General features: G+C 41.7%; 1 protein-coding gene across 1 annotated transcript in view; it reads left to right on the forward strand.

Annotated features, from left to right (window-relative positions):
- The window catches only part of PTCHD1 (patched domain containing 1), a 60,952-nt gene extending 47,273 nt beyond the window's left edge, over positions 1 to 13,679 (forward strand). Inside the window, exon 3 of the mRNA XM_086389331.1 lies at positions 5,446 to 13,679. Coding sequence (XP_086245457.1) covers positions 5,446 to 7,100 — 1,655 coding nt within the window. The 3' untranslated portion in view covers positions 7,101 to 13,679. The remainder of the gene's footprint in view (positions 1 to 5,445) is intronic.
- The last annotated feature ends 636 nt before the right edge of the window (positions 13,680 to 14,315 follow it).

The raw sequence follows: 14,315 nt of genomic DNA on the forward strand, positions 1-14,315 counted from the left end.
ATATTATGTAATAAGTTCATGTTGTATATATATATTTTATGTGTTTATAACATATTATGTATACATATTGTTTGAATGTTTGAAGAGAAATACAGTACATTTCTCTCTGTATTATACAGTATATATTCACACATTTTATATATAAATATATAAAATGTATTTGAATAAGATATGCCACATATATAAATACTACATATGTCTTCTGTATGAAGAGATATCACACAATGACCGTAGCATATATTATGAGCTTCAGTTGTGCACACTGATTTTATATAGTGCGTGTGTGTGCACGCACACATACACACAGAGTATGTAAATACTTTATCTTTAAACACAAAACAGCTATTCATTTCTTGGACTTTTATTTGCAGCTCTTGAGCGAAGGAAATCATTTCTCAGATTAAAACACAATGCTGTGATTAGAATTACCAAAATGTGACAAGCCTCTAGTAGAAGTTTAGCTGTATGTATTCGCCCTGATGTGAGCATCTGTCTTAGCTTAAGCAAAGTACACCTTTACTCTCACTCTTAACTGTGAGACAAAACAGGCTGTGATAAACCAAACAACTCAGCACAGAAAGTAAATGTTTATAACAGGAAAAGTGTAAATGTAACCCAATTAATGAACTTCTCTCTAAAAACAAATGTTACTCAAGCCAGACACATACACACTTTAAATTTCTTTTCAAAAAAAAACCATGAATTTATGTGGATGTCATGGAAGGAAAAGCTTTTTATAAACATGAGCTACTTAGTGGAGCTTGTCTAAGAATAAAATATGTTTTAAGCAGATTTTGCTCATGCATTCATTATACTCTATGGATTTTCTAGAAGAATGTAGTAATTTTATTTTCATATAGGAAATCTGGCACTGCCCAGGCATGCTATAAATGGCTTTATTATCTCCTGATATTAAATGTTTTCACATTGAAACTCAAAGCCATCCCATTTCCCCTCCCCATCTTCACAGTTATTCCTTACTTGTAGGAACTCAGGATGAGGAAATCCTGCTAGGATTAAAGGATTAAAATACGAGGAGAGCCCAAAGGCATTAGCCTCTGTGCTGTGGCTCTGTGTGCTGGAGAAGGCAGGAGGTTCTGGGCCTCAAGAAAAATCTGCCTTACAAAATCCCAGTGTACCAAGTAGATTGATTTGCCTATGATATTCATTGACAAAAAATAAAAATAAACAAATCACCCAGATTGCCTCTGATAGCAAAACCATTAAATACATTAAAAATATCATTGACTTTATGAATAACTTTCCAGATGTGTATCTTACTGGGTAAAGTTAGGTTAACTCTACACTATTCATTTGTCAATTCCTTGGTCAGTGGATTGTAAACAATCCTGAAGGCTTCAGTCAGGTCCCAGAAAAGAGTCTGGGTAAGAGTGAGATTTTATTTAATTTGTGAATATTCCTGAAACTCACTCTAAATGATTGGAGGATTTTCCACCATTAGTATTATTTATCATCTGTGCTGTCTTTTCATTGCCTCCAAAATCTGAAAGGTAACTGCACAAAAAGATAGAAAATTATTTGGAAAAGAAGAAAACTGATTAGCCTAAACCCTTTAGTATTTGATTTTACTAGATGAAAATCCCAAAGTCTACTGCTAATAAAATTTAAATTGCATTCGTAGTACAAACTGTGTCTGAACACCAGTGAAGAGCTCTACTGTCCTTATCCCAGGGCCTGGCTAAAAGCCTGTGCTGCCAGAAAGCAGTCACTCATGAATAATTAGAACTTAGACTGGTATGTTTATGTCTTGACGCACACTGATAGACATGTGTTCATATGCATTTAACTCTACAGACATGCACTGAACGAAAACAGAAACAAACATCTTGAATGTGCTTTTCAAAGACTAACTGAATGCTTTCAAGTCTTCTTTACCTTCAGAATTTGATAGCATCAGTATGTGTGGTTTAACAGTTCCCTCTGGCAACAATTCAGCTTTAAGTAGTGACCAAAAGAGAGGAGGGTCCCTGGGTGCTGGGAGGCAGCTGCTGAGAGAAGAAAGTGGAGAGGAACAGAATCTCCTCAAATCTTTCCTCCCTGCCTTTCCTTGGTTTTCACTGGCCCAGTTTCTGACATGGATATAAAAATGAAGCCCAGGGCTGGCTGCAGGAAACATTGTGAAGGAGTTAAGTCTCTGTGAGATCCTCTTACCTGGATGTCTCTGCCCTCCCTCCCCATCTCCCTTCTTTGTCCCACTCCCCGGAGTGAAGGGAAGTGGCTTCAATCGACAACTATTGCACAGGAGGTTGCATTTAAAAGAATCCCGTGAAGGTCAAACCAAAGGGAATTCAGCTGTGGTGACAGACAGAGCAGGCCTTCTTGGGGAACAGGGCATTCTTCAAGTCTTACAGCTTATGGAACATGTCTCCCTGGAGTCCAGGCCAGAGAACGGGAGCCCCACAGTTGAGCTTTCCATTACAGTAACAGGCTAACCTCTTCAACATAAGTGCCCCAGCTGTGAATCAGGTCTGGTGCTAGCTAGGCACTCCAAGCTATTCTTCCCTGGGAGGCACTGGCAGCCATGTTGGTATGCCCTCCCCCCTTGACTGACTGAGCTTCAGTGAGGAGGCCCAGATAAAGTATTACCAGTTGTCCCTGAAATCCAAAGAGTTCTCTAAAGACAATGCACAACTGGAATTTGGAGTTGAGGGTATAGGCATCTGCTAGTGGGAAGGTGTGCTTGAGAAACAAGAGTCTGGCCTATCAGAAGTAATGGTGCGGGCCTCGGCACGGGGCCAACAACAACTACCAACAAAGGCTGAATGATCAGGTAAAACAGATTCTTTCTCAGGGCCTCCTCTTCTGGCCTCTATAAGTCATGCAGGCACAGCCCTGAGAGGAATGAAGGAGAAGCAGAGTTTCCAAAAGCCCCTATGAGTAAAATCTGAATCTTCTGGAACTGCCCCCAGAACCAAGAACGTGTCATGTGCAATGAAAGGGATCAAACTCAGAAGGACAAGGCATTTAAGATGCAGCAGCCATGTGGCTGAGTCCCCTTGCCGTTCACCTGAAACTATCACAACACTGTTAATCAGTTACACTCCAATACGAAACAAAAAGGTAAAAAAAATAAAGTCAACTGATTAGGAGATTTCCCGATATAAACATCTTTGATATGGTATGATATTCTTTTAATATTGTATTGAATTTTTTGCTATAATATTAAAATTTTGTAGCAATATTCAAAAAAAATGCAGCAACAGAACTCAAGAGACACTCTAACAGCCTACTTCCACATTCCTTGAGTTTGATTATTTTCACTCAGGACCCTCAGAGGTCTTACTCTTTTTACCTAATAGCTCTGTTAATTCAAAATCCTTTTCTCAATTAGCTTCTAAGATTATTCAATACCAAGGTAATAAAGGAATTCTTATTGTATTTTCCAACAAGAGTCAGGGTCAGATAATGTCATTATAAAATACACCCATTGTAAAAAGGGCTGCAAAACTGATTTAATTTAAATCCTACCATACCAGTAATTCTAATCCTGCTTTATGCATCTTTATTTTCTTACCATATTTGATGACTCAGCACCAAAGCCTTGTTTTAAAAATTCTTTTTCTTTCTAGAAAGAAAACACTTATACGATTCCATTTGCCTTTTCAGTGAAACTCTAAAGTGTGTTTGCCTATCAGAATTTATTCTCCCTGGCCCCAGATGAAATGGTCAGTACTGTTTCCCCAGGGGGCAGGTGCCTCAGAGGTACTTTCTTTACCCTCATTTCAAGGGATCAGTTATTTTAATCAAAGGTTGGCTGATCCTTCCAGAGAACCCAGTGGAAACAAACTTAATAAATAGTTTTCCCTCTTAAGACTAGATGTTAACTATCTAAAACATAATTAAAAACAGTATGCCAGTCAACGAGTGGACTTTTTACTTCTTGTCTAGGGAGTTTAGGTGTCTTCACTTTAATAGGGGTCATGGTGCCAGTTATCAAATTGACAGTCTTGACCTGACCTCTAAAAGTGGCTGTAAAATGATGCCCAGTAAATTAAGATAAATGCCAAATTCCTCTGAGGAAACAGGCTTATATCATGACTGTGAAATGGGTGTGCGGGTTTGAGGCCAAGACTTCACAATAAGTATATAAATACCAGCCTGGGCACGAGGGCAGACGAGCGCTCAGTTATTGTACACACAAGAGCACAGTGACTCACTTCACTCAGCATTACGCTTGGCTGGAGATTTTAAATTCCTTTTTAAAAACAAGACGATTGTACCACAGGGTAAAGATTTTATTATCCTCAATAATGGGATTGAATATGCCAAGGCAGAGAAGCAGAAAATGAGATCTGCAGATCCCAGTGCCAAGACAGGGCTGAGAGAAAGCCACAACAGGTCACATTGGGGGGGGGGGGGTTTCAATGTTACAGTGGCCTAGAAACCCAGGGAAGCCCCTCTGGGAAATGTCTGGCTCCCACCAAGAGAGATTAGAGAAGTTAAACTAGATCTAGTTGCAGGCAGTAAAGTCAAACAGGAGCACTTACTGTAAGTCTGCTGTTGCAGGGTTACTGGAATACTAACCAAGGAGGAAGGGCATTAAGTAGTTCGGGAGAGAGGTTACTGATCCGGCCCTGGCCCTCAGAGGCCGTTGCCAAGTAGTGTAAAAAAGCCAGCAGTCACCACTAGCTTGAGACATCATCCAACCCAAATGGGGCAGACAGGTCCCTGAAGACCAGAGACAAGCCATAAACCTTCAACCTGAATTCATTTTTATCCACTGTAGGGAGAGTTCCTGTGAATCTCGTTCCTTCTTCCATCCTTCCTATTCACACAAACTTGTCCCTACTTATTTTGTTCCCCTCTGTTTCTCAGATTTATTGCATCCTGCATTGATTCTTGGAGAAGAAGGAAAAAAAAAGAGGCTGTGATTTAGTTCCTGTCAAGGCTCAGATTAAATACAGCACTTCTTTCTCCCTAAAGCTTTCCACTTGGCCAAACTTAAATGAGGTGATGAGACACTAACTCAGACCCCTCTGCCCACTGCCTTCCGCTGTGCTAACCTCCAGCCTTGTGGGGATGACAAGCCAAATGCTGAGTGGCCAGGCATCCTCTCTGGAGTGTTCCACCAACGAAATACTCTGAAAACTGCAACCACAGTCCTAAACCATCAGTGTGCATAAGCCCCAAGAGACACAGGTGCAAGTGTACTCAGATCTCTTAGGCTAAAGTCCACCCAGCTTTCTTCAGCCAGAAGGAAGCATGAAGATCTTAGCTCCTCTCTCTGCCCTCTCTCCCTTAACATGTCTGACTCACCAAAACACAAGTCTGGTCTCCACAGGAGAAATCACTGACATTGACCTGTCACCGCTAGGATGGTTTACATTTCCTTTGACCCAGTTGTTCCCCAGAACCAAGTCGGTTCCCCTCTTTAGAGACCTTAGTATTTTAAACTTTTGATCTGGTCTTTTTCTGCCCCCTCAGGTCATGGATTATATGGGACTTTTGAAATGTTATCCTCCTGGAGGAAAACTAGAGAAGACCAACATGTTAAAGAGAGAACTGCAGCAGTCTATGCAGACTCCATGCTCTCCTTTTCTCTCACCACTGCCATGTACCTGGTCACCTTCGGCATAGGGGCCAGCCCTTTCACGAACATTGAGGCAGCCAGGATTTTCTGCTGCAATTCTTGTATCGCAATTTTCTTCAACTACCTCTATGTACTCTCGTTTTATGGTTCCAGCCTGGTATTCACTGGCTACATAGAAAACAATTACCAGCATAGTATCTTCTGTAGGAAAGTCCCAAAGCCGGAGGCATTGCAGGAGAAGCCGGCATGGTACAGGTTTCTCCTGACGGCCAGATTCAGCGAGGACACTGCGGATGGTGAGGAAGCGAACACTTACGAGAGTCACCTATTGGTATGTTTCCTCAAACGCTATTACTGTGACTGGATAACCAACACCTATGTCAAGCCTTTTGTAGTTCTCTTTTACCTTATTTATATTTCCTTTGCCTTAATGGGCTATCTGCAGGTCAGTGAAGGGTCAGACCTTAGTAACATCGTAGCGACGGCGACACAAACCATTGAGTACACTACTGCCCAGCAAAAGTACTTTAGCAACTACAGTCCGGTGATTGGATTTTACATATACGAGTCTATAGAATACTGGAACACTAGTGTCCAAGAAGACGTGCTAGAATACACCAAGGGGTTTGTGCGAATATCCTGGTTTGAGAGCTACTTAAATTACCTTCGGAAACTCAATGTGTCCACTGGCTTGCCTAAGAAAAACTTCACAGACATGTTGAGAAATTCCTTCCTGAAAGCCCCCCAATTTTCCCATTTTCAAGAGGACATAATCTTCTCTAAAAAGTATAATGATGAGGTTGATGTAGTGGCCTCCAGAATGTTCTTGGTGGCCAAGACCATGGAAACGAACAGAGAAGAACTCTATGATCTCCTGGAGACCCTGAGGAGACTTTCCGTCACCTCCAAGGTGAAGTTCATTGTCTTCAACCCGTCCTTCGTGTACATGGATCGATACGCCTCCTCCCTGGGAGCACCCCTGCACAACTCCTGCATCAGTGCTTTGTTCCTGCTCTTCTTCTCGGCATTCCTGGTGGCAGACTCTCTGATTAACGTCTGGCTCACTCTAACGGTTGTGTCCGTGGAGTTTGGAGTTATAGGTTTCATGACATTATGGAAAGTGCAACTGGACTGCATTTCCGTGCTATGCTTAATATATGGAATTAACTACACAATTGACAACTGTGCTCCACTCTTATCCACCTTTGTTCTGGGCAAGGATTTCACAAGAACGAAGTGGGTAAAAAATGCCCTGGAAGTGCATGGGGTAGCGATTTTACAGAGTTACCTATGCTATCTTGTTGGTCTGATTCCTCTTGCAGCTGTGCCTTCAAATCTGACCTGTACACTGTTCAGGTGCTTGTTTTTAATAGCGTTGGTCACCTTCTTTCACTGCTTTGCCATTTTACCTGTGATACTGACTTTCCTGCCACCCTCTAAGAAAAAAAGGAAAGAGAAGAAAAATCCTGAAAATCGAGAGGAAATTGAGTGTGTCGAAATGGTGGATATCGATAGCACCCGAGTGGTTGACCAGATTACAACAGTGTGAGGGCATCTGCTTGTTACAGTTTCACCCTAGGTCTTATCAGGAGCAAAGGGATGATGTTCATGGCAACACATTTAAAGTTGTTTTTTGGTTTTTAAGGATAAGAAACAGACATTGCCAAAAACAGTAAAGGACCAGGGGAAATGGGGAAATTGTCAACCTTTAAAACAAAAGGTTGTCATCAGAGAGAATTTACTTACACACACACACACACACACACCCTAGGAGACTCATAGTCTCTTAAACTAAGATCAAATAAGAGAAAGCTTATTAGCAAGCAGAATCCTATTTTATTCACACTGCAGATGTTGCTGGTATGGTGACAAAACCCTTCTGATTGAAAGGTCAGCTGCCAAGGCAGAAATAGCTTTGAGCACTGTTCAAACAATAAGGCTTCCAGAACTTTTGCAAAGCAGTAGCTCCAAGCAGGGTCTATGGTTTAGGGTCTTCACCATCTCATCTAGCTCCCCAACACCCCAAGGAGATGCTTGTGAAAGTTCTGGCCAGCAAAAGCAGCCAGAACCTCAGAAACTGACATGCAGTGGAATGGCCATCACCCATGGGCTGAAACTGAGTCAACTCTAAAGTCACCCGGGTGAGGCAGTTTTCTTGTCGAGAGTTAATTTATCATACCCCCTCCCACGCACCCACCATCAATACACTTTTAATGTTTGTATGATTTGGTCAATATACCTTTAAACCAGTGACAGCTTCAGTAATGCAAAGTTAAGGCCAGTCTATTTTGGAATATTTTGTCACTTGTCACCAAATGGATCTGCAATAGTAATTGCAGCTTTTGGCAGGAGGCTCTGAGTACCCGGAACCACAGAGCCAAACCCAAATACCTGGCATGATGGAGAAAAAGCAGGTGTCTAAATGAACCCAGAGACAGTGTTTCCATTTTAACAACAAAAAATGGCCAGCTGGTACAGCTGTTTGTGGTTTGGCCCTACATGCATTTTTTGCATGGATGCCCAGAAACAACATCTGCCCACGCATAGCTGAGGAAGGAAAAGTTATTGGCCACAGCTTGCCACTTGTAGTGCCAGTCCACCTTTGCTCAGGAGACCTGCCTGCTCAGAGACACAGAGAAGAAAAGTCCTGAAACTTTGTAAGTCCTGAAACTGAGAACTTCAGGCAAAGACACAAAGGGCTGAAAATGACATAAATGGAACTGATGGGAAGATGTAATCACCAATATAAATCTATCAATGATGACAGTCAAGCTTTCCTGCTCACCCGGCTGCACTTTAATCCTCCTGGCCCCCCTACACCTTCGTTGGTGCCCCCTCTCCTTCCGTGCACGGCCTTTCTGTACATTATCAAGCCTAGATGTTTATACTGTGGGCTTGCAGTATCTACAGGATCTAAACAGAAATGGTTTGATCTGAAGAGGCTGTGTATGTCACCCCAGATCCCTGCATTTCTTTCAGTCTATAAAAATGAAGCTAAAACCTGGTCAAACTTGAGGCAAATGTCTACAGTATTTTTCCCTTTTAGAGATGTAGCTTATTTAGACATCTGTAGTGATAAGCATTTCCCCAAAGCACCTTGCCTTTCTGGACCTTAGCGGACGTACTGTGCAACTTCCCCATCCCTGCAGAGGAGGAAACTGAGACCTAGGAGAATAAAGCAACTCACCCAGGGTCACACCACTGGAGGGTTTCCATCATTTCAGCATGCCTAAGACAGGGCAGGCCAATTTTAGATCTTCTCATAAGAGGGCTATTACTCCCTTCAAAGTACATTTCCAAGGAAGAACCATAGGACTTATTGGCCACAAGGCAGACTTTTTTTTTTTTTAATGTCTGGGTAATGTTTGGGATTTAGGTTTACCATTGTCTTTCCAGACAGCAAAAATGCCCAAATGATTCAGATGTAACTACACCAAGTGCAAACCTGTGCTTTCTATTTCATGTACTGTTGTTCACACAGTTCTAAATATATGTGCAGGGGATCATAGCTAGTGCATTACACACTTGTTCAATCTCTCCTGCAAACACACTAAGTGATCATACCAACGTGTTATGCACTCAACTAGAAGATAATGAGCTTTAATCTAAGGACAAATGCAATCCTCGAAAAAGGGCAAGTTCTCATAATAGATCTGCGATCAATTCTCTCTCCAAGGGGCCTGCAACTAGGTGGTTACTGATAAAACACAGCTGAAGAGGGGATTGGTTTTATTCCTAAATCATATGTTGCTAAATCACTTTCTGAAAAACGTGTTTTAAATCAGCCATTGATTTAGTGTTGGCCACATGGAGTACCTTGGGTTACAGTGACTCCATAAAATTGATACAACACACACACCAATTAAGTGTATTTTGTTGAGAATTTAAGCATTCAATTGGGTCAACCAGAATGACTTACTGTGGAACTTTATTTTATGACAGATAGTAGTTTTCCAACTTGACTGGGTCTCTGTATACCTTGGGATATTGTATTTTTAAATGAAGGGCATTTTAAAACTTGTCAACTTCTCTTTTCAGTGCTTGAAATCAAAGCTTATGGAATTCTGATTGTGGAAAGAATGAATTATTTTTACTGGGGGACTCTGCATGCCAAGATTTACTACTTATTATTTATTGTGAGATCATTATTATTTATTTGTTAATATTGATTATTAATAATTGCTCTAATAACATTGGTTTAGCCCCACCATGGATAAGACATTTTAGAAATAGCTCAGAATCACATCTCCTGCAAATTTAAGTCCTTACTTCATGAAGTTTTACTTTTATAATTGCTATCAAGAGGGAGGGAACAGTCCTAGCAAACACTTGCAAAAGTTTTCTTTTTCAGTTAATTCCAACCAAGACATTAATGTTCACTTTACCAAAGAAACTGATTTGGTTGGTTTTGAGTTGCTATTTATTGTTTGTTTACCAAAGAAAACATTCCATCCATCAGAAATATTTCTCCTGCTCAACTAAAAGAAAAAAACTGTGATACTTGGGCTTTCTTGGCCATTCATAAGGAAAAAAAGAAAAATCAGGGTAAGGGTGATATTCTTTCAATGAGTGAAACAGCAGAAGGTGTAAATTCACAAGAAACTTGGGGTTTGCAAGAAAGAAAATGATACTTGAAATAGGGTGTTATTGTTAGTCCTATAGCAATGGCCCAGCAAACAGCATGAGGGCTCCTCAGGCTAAAAAGAGTATGTCTGTTCCACAGGAAAAAAAATAAGATAAATGCCAATGAAACTCCTTCTCCACTGTTCCAGCTCATAAGTTTTGTTCTGGGTTTGGGGGTTTGGGGATTTTAAGATTTGGGGGGGTTGTTTTGCTTTGGCTGTGATGTTTGTGTTAGCTTGTTTTCCTCCTGCCTGTCCTACCATTTTTATTCCCTCAATTTTCAGGCAGAAGTGAGATAATCCCATCTGATGCCATCCTCCATGGCTACAGTTACTTATGCAATATGCTGCTCTGAACAAGGCCCTTGATAACTCTTTTATTTTAACTAACCACCACCCAATTGTTCTAAGTGGCATTCTGGGACCATGACATCACTTTCCTCCAGCCCCAGCAATGAAGCGTGGCTGTGTCTATCTCAAGAACGGGTGGACTGGGCAGCCGCCCTGGGGGGTCTGGTGTGAGGCAGAACCTCTTGGACACAAATGATATCCTCCTCCAAATGGCTTTTTATTCCTTCGGATCCTATTAAAGCAGCCCTGCAGCTTATAGTAGTGTTTGATTTCTGTGAATCTGTTTTCTCATTTGTAAAATGGCGATAATACAGTAACTATCTTTCAATGCGTCAAATACTTACAGAGTGCCTAATATCACCCAGGTACTGTTCTGGAGACTGTGGACAGCAGTGAACTAATGAGACTGTTAAAAAATCTGCCCTCGAGAGTGTACATTTGAGTGATGTTGCGGACTTGCTGAAAGGATTAAATAAGAAGGTGTTCGGAAAGCACTTGTGGCAAGGCCTGGTGTAAAGAAAGAACTCAAGATATTATTATTTGTAATTTGTCCATTCCACACAGTAGCACTTGAGCTCAGGATGTAAAGCTACAGAGATGTGGATTTCTGTAGGCTGGAGCCCAGGATTCAGGCTATATAAAAATGCAATGAATTGTCCTGGTCATTTTAAGACATTCAAAATTTGGCTAGATCATCACTTAGTGGGGCGAGTAGGAAGGGGGCACAGGCTCTAGATGGTGGAGGTGGATGGTAATCCTTGAAAGAAAGAGGCACAGGCAGTCCGGGATGGAGTTGCGGGGGGGCACATATTTCATTACTGTGCCTGGCTTGTCTGAAGACACTCCTTACGGTAATTTGCTTTTGAGTCTTAGCTACATAAAAAGCATCAGGTATTTGAAGACAAAGTTCCCATTTTCCACACGGAAGGAAAACATTAAATTAGTACTACTGGATTCTCTGGCAAAGAACTGAGAATTGCTTCAGCCAACACATTGCAGAGTTCCTCCCCGTGGTGGTTACAACTGTTTATTTCTGTTTCATGCCAGTCCAGGAGAAAGCAAAGAGGAAAGTGAATGAGCTAAAATCCATTCACCTGAATAGGCAGTGTCAGGATGTCCTCCCCAGCCTGTTTCTCACCTGCCCCACTGCTGCCCAGGTGATGTGTTTGAAGTCCTCTTTGATATCTGTGAGGGCACCATGCAAGGAAGACGAAGTGAGGGAGCAGAGCGCTCCGGCCTGTGTATTGATTTTCAGGTTAGATTAAAATTAGCGTGGCAAAGGTTTGGAGAAGTTGATGTGGAGAAAGAAGGCTTCTTTTCAAAGTACAAAAAAAGCAATATGTACCAAGGAGGCAACCAATGAAGGGTCCTTGGTGGATGGAATGCTGTTGCTGTAGGATGCACCAGCCTCTCCTCCCTCCAAAATGTTGACATGAGATAAACCTTTGAAGAGAATCAAGCTTACTCTCCTGTTTCTCACTTAAGAAAATGGAAAGCTGGAGAACTGAAATGACATGCACAGAGCTAGTTAGAAGCAGATACAGGGCTATGACTGCAGTCTCCTAGTTCCTAGCCTCACTCCTTTCTCTACTCTGCCCCTTTACTGCCAAATTCTGTATGTCTATGTCATGGGGTCTTCACCTGGGGGCATAGATGAGTTAGTGGGAGGGTGGACTCTGCACTCCCTAAAATTAAATTATATGCAAAAATGTGTGTATATGTTCCCTATGTGCATTTTCCTAAAGAGTTCATAGTTGTCATCATATTTCAAAAGAGGTCTACGACCCAAAAAGAGTGAAGAACCACTGTCCTAAATTAATAAAGACCTCATTGGGGGTGTCATCCTGGTATCCTCATTTTGGCTAATGGGCAATCAAGAATTTCTCAACCATCTTTTCTCCAAGGAGCCAAAACTGCTTCTAGGTATTGGTCTCTTCATGCCCAGTGAAGTGCCTATCACTACTCCTTTTTTCCTCATTCATTCATTCATTTAATCTGCATACATTTTCATTGTCCAATTCATGTTCCAGCACCAGTTAAACACACTCCAGGGCAAGACAGGTAAAGGACCCCTCTGCATCATGCTCTCATTGGCAGAAAGAATACACGTGGATGTGGGAGAAGAAAGAGCTGAGCAACCTATTTCCGAGCTTTCTAGGTCTACGCTTGTGGCAGCAGCATGCCACAGCCTTGAAGGGCTGCTCCCAAGTGATTCTGGTTCAAGATAGGGAGAGAATGTGTCTCATTCATCTTGGAGATATTTGCAGTGAACAAACAGGAAATCATGGCCATGGGCATATGGTTCCACTTAAGGACAGGTGTATGTGCAAATTGAAGCTCAGTTCTCTTGACTGTCAACCATAAGTTAGATGTAGTGGCCATTGATGGAGCAAGCTGAAGAATAAATGACTCTACTCGTACTGTTTGTTGTGCTTCTTCTGGAATGATTTTAGGCACAGCAGAATGCAGCTGGGTTGTCCAAAGGGCCAGGCTGGGGGAACACTGCTTGGCCCTCCCTGAAGCAGAGAGGTGGCACTGGTGACATTTACACAGTCCTCTGTCCAGCCATGACAAGGGAAGTCTTCTGATGAGGGGGAAGAATATGAGCCCCACTTTGTAGCATGTGATTTGAATCCTGAAGGCTTTGCTCACTGAGATCTATAAAATGCTTTGTTTGATTCTTACAAAATGGCAAAGATTCAGCCCATTTCCATTACCTATTACAGGTTCATCCTGGGGAAAACCCATAGGATTCTCTTTGGCAAAACAATGTATTTAATTTCCAGGGTGAAACTTCAACATGTTTGGCTCAGACTTTCATATCTTTATTCTTCAAATTAACATTCTGCCAAAATTGCCTTTTCCCCCTTCTAGAATCACCAAAGCAGATTCCTCCTGCCTCCCAGGACCACAGGTGACTGGCCAAAACTAGTAATGACCCATCAGCGCTGCTACACACACACATACACACACACACACAGTGCATGTACATTAGTAGGCCCAGTGCTGTGGTTCTGTGGGATCTGGCAAGCCAAAGGCTTCAGCTATTTTAGGAAACCATAAAAAAATATTATCTTCACCTTTTATATGTTTCCTGTACATGAGCATGTCTGAGACCAGCCAGATAATACAGCTTAAAAAAAAAAAAAAAGAAACCCAAGGAAGTGAATGTTTCTTGGAATTTACAGAGTGCTAACTAACAACTTTCTAGTGGAAAACTGCATTTGATGGAAGTTTTCTAAGTCACAGGTGAGAATAGCAGTAACCCAAAACCATAGAGATCTCTCCCAAAGCCTGGAATTGTGGAACTCTATCTAGAATTTCTCCTTTGCAATTCAGATAAAGACAAAAGGAGTGGAGAGGAAGGGAGAAGGACATATGGGGTGGTCAATCTGTTTTGGCAACTCGTAGTTTTAAGGAGGCATGGGCATTTCCCATTTATCTATAGTATTAGTTTAATGGGAATATCAGTGCCTTTCATCCACCTCAAGGAAAGCAGGTGTCACCCAGGAAAACCTAGTGATAAGAAACCTCAGTTGGGAGAAAAGTCATACAAGTAACAAACTATCCAAGACCAGAAACGTTTAGACCCCCCCCCAGCCCCCACAAACACAAACACAGGGAGTGGACATTAACAGAAGTTGGGGAGAGGAGCCCTAGCACAGTTCCTAAGATTTGGACAGAGTGTGGCAGGAAAAACAGGTAATTATTATGAAAGAGAAATGAATCAAATCTGTGTGCAGTGAATAAAATTATGAGCTGAGAATAATGGAGCTGTTCAGGAACCTCTA

The sequence above is a fragment of the Bos grunniens genome, chromosome X (assembly GCF_055505025.1).
Source record: "Bos grunniens cultivar Pamir isolate PY7600 chromosome X, Bosgru_T2T1.0, whole genome shotgun sequence".
Taxonomy (NCBI): Eukaryota; Metazoa; Chordata; class Mammalia; order Artiodactyla; family Bovidae; genus Bos; species Bos grunniens.